General features: G+C 43.9%; 3 protein-coding genes across 8 annotated transcripts in view; 1 reads left to right on the top strand and 2 right to left on the bottom strand.

Moving 5' to 3' along the window:
• Nucleotides 1-1,045: 1,045 nt before the first annotated feature.
• On the bottom strand, nucleotides 1,046-6,352 carry MRPS34 (mitochondrial ribosomal protein S34). Its single transcript, XM_033167580.1, has 4 exons — nucleotides 6,255-6,352; nucleotides 4,746-5,069; nucleotides 4,092-4,134; nucleotides 1,046-1,383 (listed from the first exon to the last, which is right to left on the bottom strand). The coding sequence occupies exons 2-4, from the start codon at nucleotides 5,061-5,063 to the stop codon at nucleotides 1,100-1,102; spliced, it is 645 nt and encodes a 214-aa protein (XP_033023471.1). The 5' UTR covers nucleotides 5,064-5,069; nucleotides 6,255-6,352; the 3' UTR covers nucleotides 1,046-1,099.
• A 412-nt stretch (nucleotides 6,353-6,764) lies between these two features.
• EME2 (essential meiotic structure-specific endonuclease subunit 2) lies at nucleotides 6,765-15,323 on the top strand. Of its 2 annotated transcripts, XM_033167287.1 has the most exons (8): nucleotides 6,765-8,037; nucleotides 8,354-8,490; nucleotides 9,244-9,336; nucleotides 11,030-11,154; nucleotides 12,292-12,403; nucleotides 13,172-13,287; nucleotides 13,877-14,066; nucleotides 15,040-15,323. In XM_033167287.1, exons 1-8 carry the CDS (start codon nucleotides 7,560-7,562, stop codon nucleotides 15,208-15,210), a joined length of 1,422 nt encoding a protein of 473 aa, XP_033023178.1. In that variant the 5' UTR covers nucleotides 6,765-7,559; the 3' UTR covers nucleotides 15,211-15,323. The 2 variants fall into 2 exon arrangements, with proteins under 2 accessions (XP_033023178.1, XP_033023179.1); XM_033167288.1 differs by lacking the exon at nucleotides 9,244-9,336 and having other exon boundaries at nucleotides 6,766-8,037.
• A 1,209-nt stretch (nucleotides 15,324-16,532) lies between these two features.
• Nucleotides 16,533-24,678, bottom strand: part of SPSB3 (splA/ryanodine receptor domain and SOCS box containing 3) — a 19,042-nt gene continuing 10,896 nt past the window's right edge. For 3 of the 5 annotated variants that reach the window (XM_033166405.1, XM_033166408.1, XM_033166407.1), the window contains exons 2-7: nucleotides 24,316-24,464; nucleotides 22,273-22,450; nucleotides 21,523-21,710; nucleotides 19,639-19,741; nucleotides 18,169-18,294; nucleotides 16,533-17,504 (exon numbers count right to left, since the gene is read on the bottom strand). In XM_033166405.1, coding sequence (XP_033022296.1) covers nucleotides 17,161-17,504; nucleotides 18,169-18,294; nucleotides 19,639-19,741; nucleotides 21,523-21,710; nucleotides 22,273-22,450; nucleotides 24,316-24,464 — 1,088 coding nt within the window. In that variant the 3' untranslated portion in view covers nucleotides 16,533-17,160. Of the gene's footprint in view, nucleotides 17,505-18,168; nucleotides 18,295-19,638; nucleotides 19,742-21,522; nucleotides 21,711-22,272; nucleotides 22,451-24,315; nucleotides 24,465-24,678 lie in introns of those variants that run through there. The other 2 variants (XM_033166409.1, XM_033166406.1) reach the window with 2 other exon arrangements.

The following is a 24,678-nucleotide window of genomic DNA, read 5'->3' as shown; positions in this document are numbered from 1 at the left end:
TCTTTTGAGAGAGGTACGATCAAGGTTCTCAAGCAGATTCAGTGAAGCAGCCAGAAGTGATTTTATTACTTGAAGGATGCAACCAAATAATAATAATATTCACACACACCCCGCCGCCCCCCAAAAGCCACACATTAAAGGACAGATCCTGAAGTTGAGGCTCCAGTACTTTGGCCACCTCATGAGAAGGGAAGACTCCCTAGAAAAGACCCTGATGTTGGGAAAGATGGAGGGCACAAGGAGAAGGGGACGACAGAGGATGAGATGGTTGGACAGTGTTCTCGAAGCTACTAACATGAGTTTGGCCAAACTGCGAGAGGCAGTGGAGGATAGGCGTGCCTGGCGTGCTCTGGTCCATGGGGTCACGAAGAGTCAGACACGACTGAACAACTGAACAACAACAACAACAACAAGCTTGGTGGATTAGGGTAATGCTGTGGAGGTATTGTATCTTGATTTCAGTAAGGCTTTTGACAAAGTACCCCATGAAATCCTTGCGGAGAAGGTAGTAAAATGTCAGCTGGACAAGGTTACTGTTGTAAAGCATTTTGTCTAAAGACCATCATTTCTCAATCAAGGTTCACAAGCAGATTCAGTGAAGCAGCCAGAAGTAATTTTATTATTTGAAGAATGCAACCAAATAATACTTCCCCCCACCCGCCCCCCAAAAGCCACACATTAAAAGCAGAATTTTTCATTTTAAAATTGGTTAACACCTGCAAAACTACCAATCATTTAGATGAGGGAAACAAGATTATGTGCCTTGTAATTTAGTTATAATTAGAACAATGCATGCCTAGAAGTAGGCTCCATTGAAATCCACAGGCTTTATTTCAATCTAGGCATCAGGGAGTAAGAGCAGGGATGGTGGCCTATATTTCATCAAGCTGCCAACGCTGACGGCGCAAAAAAGAGAGTCAAAATGAGATTGTTCAAGGATTAATCACACCCAGGAAAGATTCGGAGCTCTGAAATTTATTGCAATGCATTCTCTGTTATCAAAAGATACGTGAATGTCCTCCAAACGTATTTTTTTTTAATGAAAAATCAAAAATAAATATGAAGAACTATTAAAAAGAAACAATGCTCTGTAAGGTCTTCACACTGGCGTTCCTTCGGCTTGCTTCTTAGGATTTGCAAAGTACTCTCTTGGGAAGAAAAGGGGCCGCTCCAGGTCTAGCATGGGCTCTTCGGTGCTCAGGTTATCCTGCTGCTGTTGAGCGAGGATCATGGCCCGCAGCAGCGGCGGGTAGGGGACGTAGCGAACCGTTTCCTCCTCCACAGGCGTGAAAATCTTAAAGGCCTCCTCTTCATGCCTTGGTACCATGCGCCAGTCGTGATACATGGCCTTGTCGATTTCTTTCACTTCGCTTTCTGTTTTGCCTAAGGAGAAGTTGACACGGTGAAGAGAGCTATGGACAAATTGCACATGGGAAATGTTCACATTCCTACATTTCACACACACACACACACACACACACACACGCACACACACACCAGGTGGCAGTGACCTGCAGGGCATCCTTCATCCATAAGTGACCCCGGTAAGTAGGGTCAAAATTGAGCTGCCACCTACAGTAGTAACTACATTTCCAGCATTCCAGCAAAAGAATGCCCAAGAGTTTCAGTGCAGGCCTAAGGATGCCAACTCAAAAGTAAGTTCCACTGAGTTCAATGGGTCTTACTCCCAGGTAAGCCTACATTAGACCCCTTGCATATACAACAATTCTGCAGGAGCGCAGGCTAAATACAGAACATGGAACTTGTCCCAGAATCTCAACGTCTATTTCTTTTCTTTTTTTAAAACAAAGGGAGGCTTCTAGCCCTCATGAACACAAATATATATTTGACCCTGCACAGCCTAAGGCAGGGATGGGGGGAAAGATTTGGATGGAGAGCTTGACTCCAAGTTCCCCAGCCTGTCTACTTTGATGGTGGGCAGAGCCACCCACTTGTCAGTCGTCTGATTTCATCACGACTCCCAAGTCCTGCTGTTGGCAGGGATAAACTTCACCTGGAAGCTCTGATTAGAAGCCTTAGAATGCAACTGTCAATTGTTCTCTTGCAGCCATGTATGGGTCCCACACCTGAGATCAAATTTTACACCAGGTATGGCAGGCTTCCTCAAACTCGGCCCTCCAGATGTTTTGAGACTAGAATTCCCATCATCCCTGACCACTGGTCCTGCTAGCTAGGAATCATGGGAGTTGTAGGCGAAAAACATCTGGAGGTCCGAGTTTGAGGAAGCCTGATATATGGGGTAGGGCACAGTGCTTGAGGAAACAAGTGTTGGAGGGCAAATCAGAAACTAATTAGGCCCATGGCCAAAGATTCTTCACCACTGGCCTAAGGCAATGTCTGTTAATCTCAGAACCCATTTGGTTTCTTGAATAAGGCCCCATTTGCACTATGTATTTAAAGCAATATTATACAACTTTAAACAGTCATGGCTTTAGCCAAAGAAACCTGAGCATAGTGCTGAGAGGTGGTAGGAGACCCCCTGCTCCTCTCACAAAGCCACATTTCTCAGAGTTCCCTGGAAAAAGCAGCGTTCAAAACTCCCATTGTTCTAGGCGCATATTGCAACTGGGAATTTCATTAGTGCGAGCAATTTCTGAGCTCTGGGTGGAGTACTGCGCCTAAGATTTCAGATTAAAACTACCAATGCTGGCGCTGAGGATGTGGGAGGAGAAATTCCTGCCTGCTCGACTTCCAAGAAATGACTGCAGCGTCAGGTAAGCTGATCGATTCTGCCTCTCAGCTGGCCTTACAGAAAGGCAGTGTTTTATTCAGTGTAATATTCATAAGAATATTAAGGGGGCGGGCAGGAGAAGCACAGTTTGTTTTTTGCAGTCTTCATATAAGGACTAGACCATGTGAAAAATGAACGTAAGATTTTAACTGCAGTTCATTCATTTTCAGCTTTGTATATATATATATATATAAAAGTGCGCCTAGACGTTCTGCTATGACGCCCGTGACCTAGGTTTAAGGTGCTATTTAGCTCATAGCTTTCATATTTCAGTTTCTTAACACTGGGGAAAAGGGATTAATTATTAATGCCCTCTGGCCATTGTAGCTATGAGATGGGAGGAGGGTTTTCCCAACAAGTCTCAGCACCTTGAACTAAACACTGTTCCCAGGATTCTTTGACTGTTGAAAGTGGTGTGACACTGCTTTAAATGTGTAGTGCAGATGGGGCAAGTGGATACACTGGAAATTTATAACTTTAGTTAAGGGAAATCACTCAATCTCACACCTCCTCACTTTCCCTTGTAGAGTTAATATATATATATATATATATATATATATATATATATATATATATATATATATATATATATATATATATATATATATATACATATATATATATAAAAAGATATATATTACTAGGGGATGGGAAGAAAGGAAAGTGTATTTGGTGAAACAAACACTCAAGTAAAGAAGGCAGGAGAGAGCAGTGGAGATCTTTAACTGCTCATTTCCCTATTTCAGTAGCCTAGAATTAAAAGGTACAGTGAGTATAAGGGTAGGCTGGTCTACAGACATTTATGGCACAGCTCCAGCTAAGATGTATGACACCACATGCTAGGTTGCCTTCCAAAATGTCTGAAAACCAAGATGCAGTTTCCGATTGGCGCAGGCGCACCGGAAACAATAGCTGACAGCCGCATCGGATGTTTGGTTTCCGAAAAATGTTCAAAAACCGGAACACTTATTTCCGGGCTTTCGGGAGCCGAAATGTTCAAGTACCAAGGCATTCGAGAACTAATGTTCCACTGTATTCCCATTCACTCCTGTGGACTTTGCCATGAACTGGAGACCCAGCATGGTGCAGTGGTTAGAGTACCAGACTAGGATGTGGCAGACCTGGGTTCGAATCCCCACACAGCTTGAAGCTTCACTGAGTGACCTTGGGCCAGTCACTCTCTCTCAGCCTAATTTACTTCACGGGGTAGTTGTGAGGATAAAATGGAGAGGGAGAGAAGTGTGTGTGCCACCTGGTTGTCCTTTGAAGAAAGGTGGGATAGACATGAAATAAATAAATAAATAAGTCGTCCTCCCTCTCAAAGCAGCTCTTCTCTTACCTCGGAACGTCAAGTACCCCCAGGCTTTTCCATGATCCATATTCTGTAACAGAGAGTTTGTATTTTGTATTTTACACATGCATAAATACATATGCTTACATGTACAAGGCACCCTGGACTCCTCTGGGAAGAAGAGCATGATGTCCTGTTTTTATGGAGCATTCGTTCCGAATTGTTTGTGATATGGTTTATACGACAATGAGCATTAACCCAATTTGCTTACAGGGTGTTTATACATCTTCCTATGAATAATTTCTTCAACCCCCACTTTTCCGTGCAGTTCCCCATCACCTTTCTATTGCCAAAACCGGATACATTGAGCTAAGACAACAGAGCACTTCAAATGGCTTTAAATTCATGGAGGATAAAGCTATCAGTGGCTACTAGCCACGTCAACTATGCTCTACCTCCACTGTCAGAGGCATTGTACCTCTGAATACCAGTTTCTAGAAATTGCAGGTGGGCAGAGTGCTGCTGAGCTCATGCCCAGTTTGAAGTCATCCCATAGCCATCTGCTTGGCCACTGTGCAAACAGGATACTGAATTGGATGGCCAATTGACCCAATCCAGCAGGCTCATCGTATGTTCTCATTAATCCACTTTAATTGCTAAATTTGTACTCTCTGAAAGGGAAAGTTATCATGGTTGACCCACCTCAGCTGTGTAATCCACCTTCACTTTGGTGATAACCCAATAACAAGGTTCGTCATACTGCCATAACCAGGATTTGCGCGTGACCATCCGCCCAATGCCAAAGAGGTGCAGCCGGCTGAGTAGGGTGAAGAGCCGGTTCTCATTCCTCACATCCTCCCAGGCCAGGACAGGCAGCAGCTTGCCTGTGTAAGCACGGGTCATTGTCTCGTAGTCCACTGCATAGCGCTCAGAGTCTCGAGGCTTATTCTTCAGGGCTAAGTACTCACGGACCTTCTTGGCCATTGCTGCGATCGGGCGGTGAACTTTCTTGCGAGCCATGGCTGTCTGAGAAATAAAAACATAGGTGAGCTTAGTACGTTGGGACTAGAATCAGGGAGACACAGGCTGAAATCTCCACTCAGCTCACTAGATAATTATTTATTATCTTTCCATCCCACCCTTCCTACAAGAGAAGCCCAGGGTGGCAAACAGCAAAGCAATAAAACAATACCATTAAAACAAAAGAATGCATTTTAAAAATGACTTGAAAGCATCTAAAAGCATTTAGCACATCTAATAAACACGTTTTTAATAAGTCACATACTGTCACAGCCTATAATTTCAAGGTAGCCAGAAACTGTATCTTTCAGCCATCCACTGTGTGGCGGAACAATAATATTTTAAAAATCCTTCTGAATGTTAAAAATGAGGGATTTAAATGCCCACTGAGTCATGAAGCACACTGGGTGACATTGGGCCAATTACTGTCTCTCAGCCTAAACTACTTCAAAGGGTTGTAGTGAGGGTAAAATAGTGAGGAAGAGAACCAGGCACATCACCTTGGAGGGAAAGGTGGTATACAAATGTAATAAGTGAATAAATAAAATGTTTCATACAAATAAATAAGAATAATTAAAACTCTTCTTGGAAAACTACCTTAACATGCCTGCTAAAATAGAAAAGTTCTTGCAGTTCAGCAGGGTTCCACAGGATTGGAACCACAATACTGAATGCCTGGCTTCTGCATACCCTCCAACATTTCACCAATGAAAATAGGGACGTCCCATTCCATAATTATAATTTTACTATTTATACCCCAAATAGTAAATACCCACTCTGGGCAGCTTTCAACATATATAAAAACGTAATAAAACATTACACTTAAAAAACCCCTTCCCTTTACAGGATTGCCTTGAGATGGATGAATAACTCCATACCCTCCAACATTTCTCCAGTGAAAACAGGGGTGTCTTAAGGAAAAGCAGGACATTCCGGAATCAGATCAGAAACCGGGACGGCTTCTCTAAATCAGGGACATCCCTGGAAAATAGGAACACTTGGTGGCTACATGCCATGCATCCGAACCATGCGGGGGGTGGGAGCAGAAGCAGCGTGGCGTAGTGGTTAGAGTTTCAGACTAGGACCTAGGACATCATGATGCGAATGCCGTCCCAGCCATTAACTCAATAAAATAAATAAAAAGTGGAATTTCCACCCCATAATCATTCCTCCCTTATCCATCCACCTTACCTTTCACCACTTAACACCAATTGCTTGATCCAACCGCTCTAACATAGGCGACCCGACTCGCTAAATCATCCGGCGCGCAACATTTCCGTACAGGTACTCGCTAACTCTATGATTGAACGCATAGAGGTTAGCCGCAGACTGTAGACGCTCTAGGAAGTGCGGTACGCATTGTAAATCGTCCGGTAGGAAACACTTCCGCTTTCTTCTTCATTGAACTTTACAGGCCCTCTAAGCAAGGGCAGTCCTTCCCAATAAATCATCCGGTAGGCAACACTTCCACTCTATTCTCGGTGGACTCTTATTTTAAGTCCGTGCGGAGGCCAATTCTTTCACAGTACTTCCTTACATCTTCCGCCGCAACCCAGTCCTCTGGAACTTGCTCTTTCCCGGCTTGGTGGCATTTATTTATTTTTTAGCGGTGAAAGAAAAGCACCGGGCGGAACTCCCCCCGCGCAACAACCTCTTTCCGCAGGGACTGTTTAAAAGGCTGCACCGCAGAGAAGCTTCGCAGCCGTAGCTTCTTTTGCTAATGAAAGAGGTGCAGGGATGTGCCCTCCTTGGTGCTATTGTGGTTGGTAGGCTTGCGGGAGGGATGTTGTGGAGCTCTTGGGGTTTAACTCCCCAATTCTGAGTTTGGTGACCCCTTGGAGCTACTCTCTATTATCGCTCAACCGACTAAATAATAGGTTTTGTCTTTGTTGAGGTTGGGTTACTGAGGGAAGGCAGACTGAACGCGGGATTAGCAGTGGGGGACGGTGGTTCAGTTATATCGCATAACAAATATGTCCTTAGAAATGCGAAGCAGCAGAGTCTTAAAAAAGAGAAAAAAGGTTTGACTATCATACAATCTCAGCAGTTGGGTGGGGAAAGAGGGGAATTGGTCTGCTGCCTTGGAATTGGAGGAGGGCCAGGATTGCTTTCGTCTTCTAAGTATGGTCTTTCCACTTCTAGACAAGGTTGTGGGTTCTAGTTAACTGTGGTACTGAAAATTGTACAGCCTCCTAGGAATCTGTGCTTTTCATGTGGTTGTGAGGTTTTTACGTTTATACATGTGCATATATTAAACTACTTGAAAAGTTGTTGACTTGGTAATGGCAGTTTCAGTCTGATTATTCTTAAAACTGTGGGTTGCTTCTAATGATGATAAGGTGAGCTTTGAACCTGTGGCATCCTCATGAAAATTTATTGTCTGATGTTCTTTAAAATATCTTTGGATATGTTGCAAATCTACCTGAGACTCTGCAAATGCTTCTGCATTCCTGAACAAACTTTCTGAAGAGGCAGTGTATGAGGATAAATTAAACCATGGAGGAAGGTAAAAAGCTTGACGCTCTTGACAGAACCAGCCATCTTGTCAAAAGAGCCTTTACTTGGGAGATCTCTGATTCTGAAGGAGGCAGTGACATCGAATTGCAAGACTCTGTTGCTGTTATGAGTCATGTGGCAGCTGGTGTTTGGGACCACCTGGACAAAGAAAAGTTGGAAACATGCATAATTCCAGGTGAACCTAAAGAGTTGCCTTTGCTTACATTAGTGCCCCAAGTAGCATCTTGTTCTACCAGTCCAGAGAAAAAGAAGAAAAATCAGCCTCCTAAAGAACCAAGAGCAGTGCAGACCAAAGTGATAGAAAGAAAGCTCGAAAGGAAACTGCAGAAAGAAGAGAAAATGAGGAAGAAAAAGCATTGTGCACTAGAAAAAGAGAGACAAAAAGAAGCTGCAGCTGCCTTGAAATCTTTACGGCCTGATCAGTGTATGAAGTACATGACTGTATGTGTGGACCCAGGTAGGGCTTTTATTTTGGTGCTGTTTTTAAACAATTGGGAATTGATCCCTCTGCCTGATTTATTGCAAAACTGCCAGTAGATGTTGACCTGGGGATAGGGGGCCTCTTGCCTGCAGCTCGTTACTGGGTTCTGTTGTAGCTGCTTCTATCCATTGCAGCAGTGTCACTGGTGATTCACAGAGCAAGTGGGATTTTTCACTCTCTCGGCACTAGGTATGTTGAGGTCTAGAGGAGAGTGCTTGGGACATTGACCCATAGTACTGTATAATACAGTTGAGATATGAATCAGGCCATTTGTATGATCCTTGCCCATCAGGTCTTCTAGAGGATCCTGGTTCAGATGCTTTGCTGGGAGTTTTAGATTCTTTGGAGTGTAAATACCGCATTGAACCTCAGGCAGTTCCACACAGCATAACTTGGAAGAGAGATCTCTCCAGTAGTATGCCTTGCATGGTGAGTATTCAAAACTCAACTGTTAGCTAGGCAAGGCACAGATGAAATGTGGAATGTCTTCTACTTAACTCATTTCCTTATTCTGCTCATCTGCTGTTAATAGTGTTTGTAGGCAGGCAGAAAAACAAGCAACTTAAAAGTAGAACTTGAGTTGATAATGTACCAGTATTTATATGTATGCCACACATAGAAGCAACTTTAAAATGGATCCTTCTGCAAAATAGGACTAGTAGTCAAGCATGGCCTGTATCAAACCAGGTTTGTTAAGACTTTCAGGGAGCTAGATGGAGTAGTAGTACTTTTAAAGGATTTTTAAAAATACCATTTGTTTCCTTCTGGAACGGTTCTGTAAGTCAGCAAGTCATGTGTGAAGCTAATAATCTTCTCCTAGCAAATGGTTTTCAGTAACATGCCTTCAGTCTGGAGGTTGCATTTAGATGCAGCAGTCATTAATAGGCCTCCATGAATTTGGCTAATCTCTTTTTAAAGCAGGGATGGGGAACTCGTAGTACTCCCATTGTTGTTGGGCTCAAACTCCCATCAGCCCCAGCCAGTATGACAATGCTCAGGGATGATGAGAGTTGTATTCCAGCAACATCTGAAGGACCTCAGGCTCCCCATCCTTGTTTCAAGCTGGAGAAGCTGCTTACATACATCTTGTGGCAGTCAATTCCACATAACTTAATTATGCTCTGTGGGGAAAGAGCCTTCCTTTTGCCTGTACTGACAAAATGGTTGGCTTTGTTTCTGTAGGATGGTCCCCAGGAAAAGGCTGAAGAGGAAAGGGAGATATTGCTCTTACTGGAGCCTTGGGATTTTCTCAGACGCCTCTACTCTTTAATGCAGGTATGGTAATAGCACCTCCTGTATCTGCTGTTTAAATATGCCACCCAGATAGCACTGTCCTATGGCCACTCGAAGCAAACCCCACAGATTGCATTGAGGAATAGTTCTGGGGGTGGCAGAAGTATGTTGTAGAGGTGTCCTCAGCTTATTTAAGGACAACTTCTGGGCCTGGAAATAGGGGGTGGGGTTCTGAATTCAGATGTTTCATTTGAACAATTGACTGCTACAGCCAAGTGTAACAGTTACAGCCCTACTGTTATAAGTGGGACTTACTCCTTAGTAAATCTGTTTAGGATTGAAGGCTTAGGCATAGCTTCTTACTGGAGTGTGTTTGCCTGTACACATCACTGTACTGAGGATGTGATAAAAATCCATAATCCATTAAAGCGCAAGTGGGGAACCTCCTACTAAAAATGTGAGTATGCTTTAGAAGTTTTGTCTTATTACACAGGTGTTGAAGAGCTAAGTAAGTGAGAGGCAGCACTAAGAGAGTTAGGTTGCAGCAAGCAGTATTCAAGAGGAGATGAGTGCCGGAAGCATTAAGGCCAAAGGTGAGCAGGGAAGAACAGGGATTCTTGCATAGAACAAAGTTGTTAGACGAGTAGAGATCACAACTGGCTGCCAATCAGCTACTGGACCATGTTCAAAGTCTTGTTAACATATAAAGAATTCGGAAGCACGTTACCTGAAAAACCACCTGCCCGTGTACAGAACTATGGCTAGCATAGGGGTGTGGCATAACTCAAAATTTAGAGAGAGTGCACTCCAACTCTATGCCTCCCATGGGAAGACAGATAAATCCTCCTCATCCTGATTGTGGACTGATTTTGGCCCCCGCACAATGATGCTGCCACTGTCTTAACAACAGCATTCCCCTTTATCAGGGAAATATACAAAGTGGCTATGGTCTATCTGGGATGAACTCACCACATGCATACAGACTAGACACATGTGCATCTCACACACCACACATGCCTCCTCTCACTCACATCCCTCTCTCTGCCCAAGCACATCTCTCCCTCTCCCTCTCTCAGACACACACACCACACACACCCCTTCACCCTTTCTCTCCTGCCCTCCTCTTTTTCACACACATCTTTCTTTCTTTCTCTTTCTTTCTTTCTTTCTTTCTTTTTCTTTCTTTCTTTCTTTCATTCTTTCTCTCTCTCTCTCTCTCTCTCTCTCTCTCTCTCTCTCTCCGAAAGGGCCTGACTCTGTATAAGGCAGTTTTCTTTGTTTCTCTAAGTGTGGGATTATGGTAGGGCACGAGAACATAAATGCACCATAGTGGTAATACATGAGTTCATCACTCAAACCCTTTTTGCACTAGCTGGAGCTTCCATGCCATTTTCAAAAGCAACTCCGTGTAGAGTCAATTGCAGTCACCCAGCCTGGGTGTTGCCATAGCTTTACTGACATGCATGCTATGTCACAACATGCTCACATCATTAGCATCCCCCAGTGAGATGCCCAGGAAGTGACAGGGACTGTAATGCTGTGCAACTCAAACTCTGCATATACTGTTTCCACACACCCACATCTAAATTAAGAAAATTAACGCAAATTACTCTACACATGCTGGGGGTCTGGACTAGCTGAGCTCCTCCCTAGCTGGACCCAAAACTGTTTTTAGGTTCTTATGGAAAGGCTTCTTGTGTGTGTGTGTCTGTGACACTGTCTTCTTTTATTTCAGAGCATGAGCCCTGGCAAGCAGCAGAATGTGCCTGATCTCACCCAAATGTTGCCCTTTAGCAGCCCGAAAGATTACTGTGCAGTCTCCTGCAGTGTGGCAGTCATTGGACTAGATGCCTACCAATGGTACATTTATTGAGAGGGCAGCTAAGTTAGGGGTGAGAAGTGACCTGTCTTCCACGTGGCAAGTAGCTCAGTGGTAGAGCACACACTTGGATGCAGAAGGCCTCATGTGTAATCCCCACCACCTCTAAGTTGCTTCATGACAATACTGGATTCCCTCCTGGTGATAAAGCCAATGTACAGAAAGAAAGATAAAGAGAGCTTAGATGTTATAAAGCAATTTTGATCTGCTTTATTGGGTGCACTTCACAGGGAGAATAGAGATGACTCATAAGAACATCAGAAGAGCCCTTCTCTGGACCCCAGAATCCAGCATTGTGGTCTCACAATGGCCAGCCAGTTGCCTAAGGGAAGCCCAAATGCCATTCTCCTCACTTGTGATTCCCCGAAACTGGTACTCAGAGGCAGGCCCATGCAGAGGTGGGGTGAGTGAGTGGGGAGGAGCTGGGTACACTTGTCCTGGGCCTCGGAGGGCTTAGTCAGCGCCCCCCACCAGGGACCGGCTGCTTTTTTGTTTGAAGACTCCCACTGTTGGCCTCAGACAAGCTCTTCACAGGCCTGTTCAGAGGCATACTGCCTCCCAACAGCAGAGGTAGAACATCAGGGTTAGCAGCTGTTGATAGCCATATCTCCCATGAAATTGTCTAATCCTCTTTTAAAACCATCCAATTTTGTGGCTATTACTACCTCTTATGGGAGTGAGTTCTATGGTTTAGCTATGCGCTGTGTGAAAGTGCAAAGGTAAGCCATTTCAGATACATGCACTCCGTAAAATCACATAATCGGTGCAGGCCTCTATACCGTCATTTTCTTCACTGGGGCAATGCAGTGTGTGACAGCTGTCCTTTTGAGCTGCAAAGGCTGGGGAAACCTAGGCAGATGGGCAGGGTATAAATAATAAATTATTGTTACTATGCAAAAAAAATTCTGCAGACCCATCATGTCTCCAAATTTCTTGGTGCGGGGTTCCTATGGGGTACCTGGTTTTTGACAAATGAAGGTCATGTCAACAACAGATCCAAGTTTATGTCGTAAAAGTACAGCCTGACGTCAAACACGTTTTGATAAGTGATACATAAATCACGTCACTCACAAGAGCTTGAAAACTAGCAATCTGCTGTTCTGATCTAAACTGCTTAGGTATAACCAGCATCGTGGACACCAGCAGGAAGCACTGAATCCTGGGCAGGAGGAGGCGCCAGGATTCCAGCCTGGCCCAGAACTGTTCATGACAGAGCATCAAATACAGGAGGTGAATACAATTACCAGGAGTGAGTCAGTTGTAAGGGGAGGAGCTTTTGGACAAGAGGGACAAGGCTATCAGTGGCCAGTTCTGCTTCCAGTCAGAGGGAATGCGTCTCTGAATTGTAGTTGCTGGGAGTCACCAGTGGGGAGTGCTCTTTACTCAGATGCCATTGCCTTTATGTCCTGGTTTGCCAGCAACCAAAGAGGCCCCCTCTTAAGGTTCGCAGATGGAGACTTAACCATGTAGTGTAGCAGAGGGATGAGACCTTCCTTCCTTCCTTCCTTTTTCTGGAAAGCAGCCTCATTGGCCCACTATTTTGTTTCCCCACAATCCTCCTGATGTTGCATTAGTCCAGAGCACTGTGGGGAAAACAAAATGGCAGCCACTATCGAAACATAGTGCCTCCCAATATTGGCTGCTATCCCCCATACCCCAACGCACTGGACTGATGCAATGAGGGCAAAACAAAATGGTCATTGCTAGCTGAAATTTGGCCACTAGAGCTGAATCCTATTGGAAGGCAGGGAGAACCAAAGACAGGTGGGTATCAGCATTCTGTAAGTCCTCTTAAGAGTGCCGGGGCCTTGCTTGCTGCCTAAAAGTGCTGAGTACTGACATCAGGCTGGCCTGATAACCTTGCTATCCCCCAAGTCCGACACAAGAGTTAGGACATGCTTTAAGTCCATGGACTTCAATGGCCTTAAGCGTAACTGTGTTGGATGTAGGTCTGTGTTCATAGATGATCGCTGTTCTGTCTGCCTGTTGCTCCTGCAGGCTCTGGTGGTGCTACAGCTCTGGAGTAACACCGGTGTCTCATTCCTGGAGACATGGCAGGAGTTTGCCCAGCACATTTCTGCAATGACCAAAGCTATTGCGCAGCGCCCATATAAGTGAGTGCCTTTTGCTACAGATCTTTGCAGCTTCATTTCTCTTCAAAGCTCTTCCCCCTTCCCCCCTTAGCTGCAGGTGTCTGAAGGGTGTTTTATAAGGCCGGAATGACTCTAATGTGTGCACAAGTAGCGTGAACGAAAAGGAAGCCTCCCAATTCTTTATTGAAGAGAGAAAAACTGATAAGAGACACACACATACGTACCTGATGCATGTTATTAATACGATGCCATTTGCAAGAAGAAAATCCATACCTTGCCATCTCGACTCTTCTTCTGAGGCAACCAGTAGAAAAAAGGAACACTTTCTTTGCTACTGCTCCCTGATTAATTGGGGGAGTTGATTTTTAATTCAAAAACAATAGGACTGTGTTTTAGAAGAGACATGTTGTTTCTCTCATGTGCACAGAGAGGGATGCCACTCCTGAGATTTGATTTTCTCCAGAAATATTGTTTATGCATATGAAGATGCTTGCATGTTTATCTAATTAGAGGTTTGTAAGTGAGCAACACTTAGAACATTCTGAGGGCTTTATTCGGTTTTTAAAGACATATCATCTCAAGCAGCCTGTCTCTGTGCCTCTTCCCACAGGAAACAGCAGGGAAACAAGCCTTTCTCCTTCTGCGCTGATGGTGGGTGGGCCAGTGGAGTGCGTGTGCAGAAAGATGGGACAGGACTCCGACAGGCCTGGCTGAGGCAAATCCAGCAGCTTAACCGAACCAGCCCTGCCATGGCAGCAGCCATCACCAAAACATACCCTTCACCACAGCTGCTGCTAGAGGTCAGTTCACATCTTTGATTGCTTTGTCGTTGGCTAATCAGCAGGCCTCCAGAGAGGAGGAAGGCAAACCTGCCACGAAGCAGGTAGGCAAATGAAGCCCTCCTCAAAATATTTAGAGGTTGCAGAGAAGAGGGCCAAGGCTTTCTCCCCTGCTGCTCCAGAGAAGCAAATTGAATGGGCCTCAACAGGACCCACAGCAAAATGTGGCTAGGCTTTTTTATTCCCAATAGTCAGTTGGCATTTGGTGCCCTTTGGGTGTGCTCAGTCGTCACTGAGATATTATTAATGTATGTATGTATGTATGTATGTTTGGGGGAACTCCCTTAGGGTCCCCTGGAGACAGCCATTTTCTGGTTTACTCCCATTTTCCTACGTTGCAAAGCTTCAGTGGACACTCAAGCAACGTGGTGCTTGAACCCACAACCCTGAGATTAAGAGTCTCGTGCTGTACCGACTGAGCCTAAACCGCCTCAGCCCAGTATACCTGAAGGAGTGTCTCCACCCCCCATTGTTCAGCCCAGACACTGAGGTCCTCCAAGGGTCTTCTGGTGGTTCCCTCACTGCGAAAAACAAAGTTACAGGAAATCAAACAGGTCTTCTCGGTAGCGGCACCCTCCCTGTGGAACGCCCTCCCTTCAGATGTCAAGGAGAGACATAAATTTTAGAAGACATCTAAAGGCAGACCTGTATCGGGAAGTTTTTAATGTTTGATGTTTTACTATGTTTTATAAATGCTGTAAGCTGCCCAGAGTGACTGGGGAAACCCAGCCAGATGGGCAGGGTATAAATAATAAAATTATTATTACTAGCTCTTCCAGATAACATAACCTTCTCTGTGCATGTTGAATCAATGGCTTTCCAATTACTGAATACCTATTTAATCCAATAGGGCATACTATAAATTCAGAATGGCTCTACATTGGAGGAAATAATCAGGGTTGTCTGTAGCCAATTTATTTTTCCCTTTTTTAAGGCCTACAGAGAGTGTGGCACAGACAAAGAAAAACAGCTCCTCCTAAGTGACATTCTGGTCAGAAGTGAAGAAAATGAGAGGGAGCGGCGGATTGGCCCAGACTTGTCCCGCCGGGTCTACCTCTTCATGATATCTACCAATCCAGAGCTTGTTTTAGACCTAAGTGCCTAGGTGAGATAGTCAAAGGAATCTCATGTTTTCTAATCACTGAACCTTTGTTTCTGTATTGCTGGTTATTGCAGAATGGACCTCTAGAAAGCAGTAAATGTCTTGTGCACAAATACCATCAAGCCTCTTGAATTATTCCACCTGCCCTTGAATGAGAATCTCAATGAAGATTGTCTTGCAGTAGTGTTAGCCCCACTTGGACAAAGTTACCCAAAGGATCACCTGCCTCTACATAGGCCTGCAAAAGACCCTTATCGGAGTTTCTCTACTATCAGTTATACCAAGTTATCACTGAAAAGGCCACCTTAGTGATTGTGAGAGCATGCCACAAATTGGGACCAAAGAGTCTCATTTCAGCACCCTTTTAGTTCTCCTACCTTTTTAAATCTAAAACAGTTGATATCTCAACTGGCCCAAATGTTAAAGATACACAGGAATGGCTGTGTCAGAAGTCCTACCATCTTGTGATGTTAGAGGGGCATGCAAGTTGTGCAATATGCTCAAGGACTCATGACACCATCATTGTATATGTTGTCAAGACATTCCTCTACTCACAACACTTGGGTGAGTGGGTGTTTACCCTCCTGTTATTTTGTTGCTCGTGTGATTGTTTAGTTTTGCAGTTTTAATTCTTTATTTTAAATTGCAGTAATTTATGTAACCTGCCCTGAGACCATTTGGTGAAGGGCAAGAGATAGCTTTGTGACTGATATGCAGTAAGGCAGCAAATTTTCAACTCCCAACAATAGCAGCAAAAGAGCATGTAAATTAGGATGCAGCAACAAATAAAGCTTGGAAGAAGCCCAATAGGAGATCTTTATGTGACAGGAATGTAAACTCAGTTAATATGGTGCTCAAAGGCACACTTTTGTTTAATTCTAACTATGTCCACACACCCCACTCTAGTTATTTTGCAAATGGTCTAGAAGGCAGGCAACAAGATTTTAGTTAACAAAAAAGATTCCAGTTCTAGAAAACAAAGTAGCTTATGCAATTCTGGCATTACCAAATCACCCCTGAGCTAAACCATCTTTTATCTCTGTGAGGTTCTTATCCTGCTTTCAGTGTTTTCAACATGCTTTTTAATCTCATGTTTGATTTGGTACAATCATAAGCCACCCTGTGTATTTATTTAAAGGGTGGGACACAAGCATCCCAAAATAAAACCACGATGTGAAAACACAGATGAAGATCTGAGTGTGCAGGTCATGCACTTAATGCCAAACAATGGTCTGGTATTGGCTGAGCCATGTCACCAAGGAAGCTTGAGAAGCAAAGTCCCACAGCAGTACTAGAAACAAAACCATTAGTCACTTACGCCCGTGTTCAACCCTCGTAAGTCAATGCAGCTTGTATTTTAATTAAGTTTTCATATAGTTCAATACAGGAGAAGCAGCGGGTAGACATGCAAAGCAATTAAAGCTGCAAGGCTCACATGAGTTCACTTACAGAGACAGTCTAGCAAGTTAATTTTGTGCCAGAGCTGTCTGTGCCAAAGCACTGAAAAACACACAAGAGATTAAGAGCCCTTTTTATATTGATAAAGATTGCTGTTTCTGTGTCCCAGAGGCATTACTTGCAAGTGGCCAACCAACACAGTACATTGGCTTCTCTGTTTTCATTATAAATTGAGTCTCATTCATTTGGTTGTTGGGAGGAAAGTGTTCCTTGTCCTGTTTGGCTGCTGAATGTCTCAAGGTTCAGAGACTCTTCCAGAAAACTTGGCAACTGTAGTTTACGTACAGGAGGCAAACGGGGGTAATCAAACTACAGTAATGGCTTGCCTCCTGAATGTAGGTCTCTTCCAAAGCAGGAAACACTTGTTGAGTTCCAAGATTTCACTAGAAACAGTGGGGGAATCTTTGCCCTCATTGAGGAGCCAGCTTGAACCACCGTTATAAAGACACTGAGGGAAAACCCTCATCCCTCAAGGCATGGCCTTCAAAGAAAGTTTTATGTCCTCCTGCATCTCTTTCGCTGGCATTCCTCAGCATCTGAACTGCAAGAGCTATCTGAATCACTTCCTGAGGTGGGAGAGGGTGGCTGAATCGAGCCACAGTTCATGCTCAGCACCCAGCCCAGTTTGTTGTGCAGAATTTGCTTCAGTCCAGGGGGCAGGGGCAGCACATCGAGTGTATCCACATAGTCAGGAAGCAGCTGGCGGAGACGGAAACAGCAAAGGTACTGCAGGGAGGTGTGGCTGCCGCAAGAGCGGATTACTTTCATGCTGCTCTTAGCGGCCGTTGAGCATACCATGGGGTAGAATCTCTTGTTCTGAAGTTTGGTGGCAGCTACTCCTGGATGGAAGTACCAAAAAGGAGGCCAGAGATCAACACATGGTCACAGAGATAGAAAAAAAAAATAGGCACACAACAAGCTATAATCTCCCAGCCATTGGCTAGGGCACTGTAAGGATTTTGGGAGCAGGGCACTCTATCCCTTAATAGTCTTACAGAGAAAACTTCAATTTTGGACTTTAGTATCAATGAAAACAGCAGCAATGTGTGATTCTATGCTCTTTGTCTCTGTGCACGATCCAGAAAACTGTCCAGGCACCAGTCATGCTACTACATGATTCCATACACTTGTCATAGTTATGCTGATATGAAGGCCAAAGCTGGCTTACGTGCATATACTTCTGGTTTATGCTACATTTTACTAGTTCCAAACAGCCTTTCAATAGTCAAAAGCTTGGGAGGCTCAGGCAGCACTAACAACTAGGCCCTCTGACATCTTTACACATGAGAAAATTGTAATTTGAGTGTAGCAGGGACACAGCATGCTGATATTTTGAGGCCGTCCCTTAAAGTTTAAACTTTAGATCTCACACTTCAGTGATTCTACCCCATATCTAGCAATAGCTCCCTCCTGCTTAGTTGCACCTTCTTCTAACATTCCCCCTCATCTCAAAACTGGACTACACCTTTCATCTTAAACCTGTTCTGGATCTCTTGCTCTTACCTATGCATTTCCTGTTTTTGAAAAAGGTCAGAGTCCCATGCCAGGTGTCCAGGTGCACTCCAATAATGGAGCCTTGGCCAAACCTTGTCGAGAAGTTGGTTCTGTCTCCCTTGTGGTGGAGGAGTCCTATAGGGCAATTGGCAGCCACAATTACACAATATACACTGTAGGCTCATCCTGTGTATTCCTACTTTTTCTTAAGACAGTCATTTCCTAGTTCTTTATCAGTTATGCATGGGCAAGCCTCCAACTGCTTGTCAGAAAGTCAGTGAATCTGTCTGTCTTGATCCATTAATTCAAGTCCTCACAAAAACTTGTTGCCAAAACAGCTGGGTGCAAGAACAAAATGGGCTGTGCTTCTTCAAACAAATCAAATCTTCCCTCTCTCCCTCCATGGCCCTCATGCCTAGAACTGCCTCCCAGAACACCTGTGTGATGTCACCACTAATTCCATGAAGCCTTTGGCATTGTCCACTACTGTAACCAAAGGAAAGTACACACCCTCACCCGTTTCCTGCCTTTGTTGACACCTCAGTGCCATGTTTGAGATTACAATCTTCTCAGTACAGGGACCTGCTCTGATGTACTTTTAAAATATTAATACTAACTTTTTAACCACCAGCTGAATGCCTGGCTTTTTCACTAGCCAAATTTTGGCCCAAGCCATTTTGTTTATAGTAGCGAGTAATTTTACACATGCAGCAGTCCAAAACACTTAAGTAGTAAACCAACACTTGCAAGTTTGAAGATGCCATTTTAATTATACGTGCATGTGCAAGTTCTCAGATAACCTATAAAATAGGGGTGCACAGAATAAGATGTTAATATAAACTTTGAACTTCCGGAAGCTAGCCTGTATTTTGGCTCTCTAGCCTGTACTCCAAGGATAATATATACAGGGTGTGAGCCACGAGAAAAAGCCCTTACCTGTGAAGGCTTCCCATGCACATGCAGCCCATTAAAATGCACCTGCCACATGCACTAGTCCATCCCCATATGCTGCCATGCCAGCTGCACAACTGCCTGCTGGCATTAGGCTTCAAATACAGAAATCCCTCCCCCCTTCAGAAGCCAGTCATTTCACTTTTTGTTTACAGTTACAAATATATGAACTATATAACCCCTTTCTCAGCATGACTTGTCCAACTCCTTTAGTCAATCATGGTCTCTCACTTCCTTTGTAAGGGAGAATTTATAGTCATGTTCTCAACATTTCAGTCAGGGCTAACTAACCTGTAGCCCTCCAGATGTTGTTAAGACTAGAACTCGCATCACCTGTGAACATTGGCCATGCTGTCTGGGGCTGGCGATGATGGGAGTTTGGAGTCCAATCACATCTAAAGGAGCACAACTTTAAGCAATGATCTCTGATGGCTCGGTCACTCTGTGAGCCACTGAGCCACCTCCAATTACTGGCATACCTTCACATTTCTCCTTCATCCCATGAATTATTTTCTATGCTGCCATTACCTGTATATGAGAGGCCCCAGCTATCTGCATCTTTGCCCAGCAAGCTACAAAACGTGTGGCGGTACTTGTCCAGATTCACATCTGATGTCCCAATTCCCACCATCTAGATGTGGACAGAAAATTAGGAATGGGGAGAAGAGGGCAGGCACACAAACAAAAGAACACAAACTACATAAATTATGGAGCCACCTAAGCAATCACCTGAGCATTTGCTAATGTAAGCCTTTTATTTAGCCTTCAGAGCCACTGATTCTGCTCCACTACTAAAGAGAACATTTCAGATTCAACAATCACTTTGGGTGGGGAAAATCATTCGTACTCCCTACTTTCTAAACCAACATGCATTCCCACTATTTTAGATAAAGTTGTCTAGCACTATGCATTTTTAATATCATTTAACAAAATTCAACCTCGTTAATGCATCTGGACAGTTCACAAATGCAGTACATATTACATAATTACCCTCTCCTGCATTCTGGTTTCTGGCCCATGCTTGAGCTCTGCTATACTCAACTCTTGCAGACCGACATCAGCAGTACATCAATCTGACAAGCTGTGTTGACCTGCATGTTTTTATTTCACATAATGTGTGTCACAGCACAGTATCATCCAATTTATTGCATAGCACTTTAATGGTTGTGTAGAACTATGACATCAGCAAAAGTAAGATCACTAAGGATAGCAACAGATAATTGAATTTAAGCAATTTGACAAACCTACAACTCTAATGGAAAATACAGTACCACCCTGAAACATTTCAGTCTCTAATGTTGCACAAATCCCTGCAGCAAAGGCCAACACATTACTAAGGAATTACTCAGGTTTTTAAAATTTGTATGGATGATTGTGTTCTGACTGACGGTCGAATAAATTGTTATTGATTGATTGATTACTAAGGAAATCTATGGTCTTAAGATGGAACGGTTTATTCCAATGGATATGGCTAAGCAAGTCATCTTAGGGCTGGCTCACATAAAATATTGTGTGTTCTATCAGGTCAGACTACCTGTTCATCTATCCCAAAATTAGGGAACCTTTGGCCTTCTAGATATTGTTGGACTCCAACTCCCATCAACCCCAGCAAGCATGGCCAAAGATTATGGGGGTTATAGTTCAGCAACATCTAGAGAGCCAAAGGTTCCCCATACCTGATCTAGTCACATACTATGTACTTTGACTGACAGCAGCTTTCTAGGATCTGAGGTCAAGGGTTCCCCTTCACCTTATCATTTTAGCTGAAGATGGTAGCAAAGATTCAATTTTGGACCTCTAGCATGTAAACACTGAGGTATGACTCCTTTCCAGCAGCCCCCAAGCAAGCATTCTGGGAGTACACGGAACCCTCCAGCCTCATAGTAAAGCAAGCAATGATATGAAAGCACCATATTTGAGGGTTAAAGACACAGCTGTACACGCATGCGGTGGCCTAAGGTTACTAAGATTATGCAGATCGTGGTGTCACCACTGGACTTAACCATACAAGATGTCAGTTTTCATAAATGGCATCTCTACTCAATTGCAAAGCACAGTTATAACAAGCCAAAGCTTGTGCCCAAGTTATAGAACTCCTAGGACAGCTGCTTGGATCCTACACCGGCCGTATTTTGATGCCATTTGAAAATCGTTTTACTCCACCAACCCCATAGCCTGACTGATGTTTTACATGCTTCTGGCCTGTTTTCTGGTTCTCATATTGATGTGTTTTACTGATGTGCCATTTATTAATTCAAGCTACACTTAATGTTGGCTGCTTGCTGCTTTCAGCTGCAAAAGCAGGAGAAAAAATATTTTAAAAGAATACACTTAGTGTGTACTGCTATCAATGAATCATCCTGTTTTGTTTAGCTGCCCCCTGCAGCACCTCAACATCATCATTCAATGTACCATGTCAGTGCCATAGACGGGTGAGGTCATCTTGATTTCCCAGAAGTGTTGCCCTTCCGCTAGCTCCTTGTTTCCCCGGACTGCAGCAGTGCCACAGCTGTAGTCCATGTGGAAGTTCACCTTACGGTCATCACAGGTCAGCAATGTTGCAGTGGATTTGTTCAGGTCATCCCATACCCAGTCAAAATCTAAATGACAGCAGGGAAGATGGTATACTTTCAAAAACACAAACAATCTCAGCCACCCAACTCAAGCTGCACTTCCAACACAAATGAAGAGCTATTATAAATGAAGAGAAATGAAACAATAAACCTGTGTCTGGACTGTACCACTTTAGGCTGCATGTAAACACCCATCAGGACCTAATGCCCCTGTATTTAAGATCTTCCTCCATGATTTGTTGCTTTTGAAAGCGGTGTAATATGGAACAAAGTAATCAATTTCAAGAAATCTCTCCACATAGAAAACTAGCATGTCAGAGAGAGGGGTTCTGGGCATGTGAAGAGATTTCTGCCTACTCTTCTTAACTGATATTTTAAGTTCTCCAAAGGCCCTTTGGAGAAATATCAGAAATGGAGCAGTGCTGAGGAACTTATGACCTTCCAGATGTTGCTGGAGTCAAACTCCCATCAGGCCCAACCAGCATGGCCAACGAGAGTCATAGATCCAATCACTATTCTCCCCCTGCACATCTATGTCACATTCAAACACATCCCTAATTCATATGAAATTTTTAAAAAGCTTCCTTACATTCATCCTCCTCTCCACACTGACAGTCTTTGATCCGGTGAATAGTGTGCACATTAGAGCAGAATGGAGCTTCATTCTGGTTTTCACAGTTACAGTACGACTCTCCAGTTACAGGGATTGCTGTGGGTGTGGAAGGCAAAAAAGAAGGAAATTCTGGCTCTGAATCAGAGTCGTTGTGCTGTCCAGAAGAAAGAAAAACAAACTATTAGAATGCTCATTTTTAAAAAAATGCTCAGAACCAACCCGTCATTTTCCATTCCCATGGATTTCTCTTCTCAACAGAAATGTTATTTTTAAGCTAAGTTCTTTTTATTTTTACATATACTCTCTGAAGTCAATGCTGTCCACTTTCACTGGTATAAATGAATCCTTGCCAGATTACTGAAAAGAATTACTATGGGGTGACTGAAGTGGAAGAGCTTGGCTCTGGGTAGCCTCTGTTGAAGCAGCACACTCCCAACTGATAAGAGGTTGAGAGAGCCATCATTTGGCAGCAAAGCAGAAGCAGCAGCCACAATAATATGGCAAGAGAGGCTGATATGACACCTGCTTATCTATATAAAAACCCACAGAGTAGGAAGAACTGCAGGCGTTTCTGTTGTCTCTCTCACTCCACCTTCTTTTACCTCTTATAGTTTCTTCCTCTGGGGAATTGACAAAAGATAAGAGACCCAGTGATACTAGTGACTATTGGAAGCCATACACTGCTTTAGTGAGGAAAGTTTAGCTCTTAAGAAGACTGGCTGGAGAGTGTAGGGGGATGCCATAGCATAAAATGAAGTAGGGATGGTCTTTTATTGCTTTAGGCTGCATCCCCATACACACTTTTATAGGACTAAGTTGCACTAAACTTAATGGGACTTCAGTATAGACATGTACAATGGATCCCTGGGTTGCGCGCAACCCGGAAGCATTTCTGGAGCGCGCGCAACCCCTGGATGCACAGAATGCTTCTGCACACTTCACGCATGCGCAGAAGCACTCAAATCGCACTACTTCCGGGTTTTCAGGGGGGGGGGCGTTTGCGTTACGCACGCCCATGTTACGTAGCGCGATCCGTAATGGATCGCATGCGTAACATGGAGTGCCACTGTATAAGGATTGCACTGTTACTTCCTTAACCTACACTCTTTGCACTGAGTCTTGTGCTTTTAACTAACTTCCCAGTTTGTTTTGGCTACAAAACAGTCAGTAGTCCCTCTTAGTGGTTCAGCCTTACCCTACAACAGTTCAATTTCAAACCCTGATTTTCAAACATCAGCCTGCTCCTCTGAGGAGGAAGAGGAGTGTGAGGGAAGTAGGTACAGACGACATCAGAGCCTACTCCAGTCAGACTGCCCCCACTCCCAATTTTACATGTTTTTTTCCTTCATCTTAGTACTTTAAAATTGTAAACCACCTTGGAAGCTTTAGCAGAAAGGTGGTACAGGCAAACCCCAATTTGCACAGGGGTTGCATTCCTGTCCCCCCTGCACATCAGCAGAGTGCACAGAAGCCCGTCCCCATATGTCAGAGGTCACGCATCAATTGAATGCGCTCAAAGTGGTCATCGCCTGTATATAAACACAATGAATAAATTTATTAAATAAATTAGCTGGGGGCTCAGGTCATGTTCCTTCCCTGCTTTGCTATTCAAGTACCTCTCAAATGGAGATCTCAGCTGAATCTGAGTATTGTGAACAAACAGAGCATACACTCTGCAACCAAGCTCTGGGTGCACCCACACTCTGAAAACATCAACTGATAAACTTTCTTGTGGTTTACCACACATGCTGGTTTAATTCAATTCCAGTGGGAGTGGGGGCAGGAATAGTGCCAACTTACTTCTCTCACCCAGATGAGAAAAAAACATGAATGTAGATAAATTTAAGCTCCCTACTAGGTTCATGGATTCAGTGCTCATGAAAGTTTAGCTCACTAAACAAAGCTATTACAGTCCTGGTCAAAAATCCAAAACACATGCCAACGGTCAATTTTCCCACTCAAACAGTCAACTATCCAAATGGCACTGGGTCTTAAGAAGGCTGTTCTGCACTATCATACCTGCCCATCAGAATCAGACGACCAGCTAAGGGATCCAGAGGGCAATGCTACTGTCCTTGAGTCTGCATCACGGCGTACCCCACTCAGGACATAGTGCCAGGCTCTGCTGTTGCGCATACGGCGTGCCATGGCGTGTTTGGAGAGGTAATCTGGAAAGCAAGGAGAGATGTTATTCAAGCCAACCCTTCCTACTTTACTATTAACCACACAATAACAAGAACAAGAATCCTTCCTTCAGACAGAAATTGTTTATTATTTATAGCCTTTAACATGTATTAAGTGATGTTCAAGCCCTGCCTGCAGGCTTATAATCTAATGAAGAGAGGCAAAGTAAATGAAGAGAAGGGATGGTAAGCAGCTATA

This window comes from Lacerta agilis, chromosome 13, assembly GCF_009819535.1.
Source record: "Lacerta agilis isolate rLacAgi1 chromosome 13, rLacAgi1.pri, whole genome shotgun sequence".
Classification (NCBI taxonomy): Eukaryota; Metazoa; Chordata; class Lepidosauria; order Squamata; family Lacertidae; genus Lacerta; species Lacerta agilis.
Note: the sequence above shows the minus strand (reverse complement) of the source record. Positions and strands in the feature narration are given on the sequence as shown.

Coding starts and splice junctions, on each gene's coding strand:
- MRPS34 (XM_033167580.1), bottom strand. CDS start 5,063: ATGGCTCGCAAGAAAGTTCACCGCCCGATCGCAGCAATGGCCAAGAAG. Junction 4,135..4,745: donor AGGTGGATTACACAGCTGAG/GTGGGTCAACCA, acceptor TCTCTGTTACAG/AATATGGATCATGGAAAAGC. Junction 1,384..4,091: donor GGGGTACTTGACGTTCCGAG/GTAAGAGAAGAG, acceptor ACTTCTCCTTAG/GCAAAACAGAAAGCGAAGTG.
- EME2 (XM_033167287.1), top strand. CDS start 7,560: ATGGAGGAAGGTAAAAAGCTTGACGCTCTTGACAGAACCAGCCATCTT. Junction 8,038..8,353: donor GACTGTATGTGTGGACCCAG/GTAGGGCTTTTA, acceptor CTTGCCCATCAG/GTCTTCTAGAGGATCCTGGT. Junction 13,288..13,876: donor ATTGCGCAGCGCCCATATAA/GTGAGTGCCTTT, acceptor CTCTTCCCACAG/GAAACAGCAGGGAAACAAGC.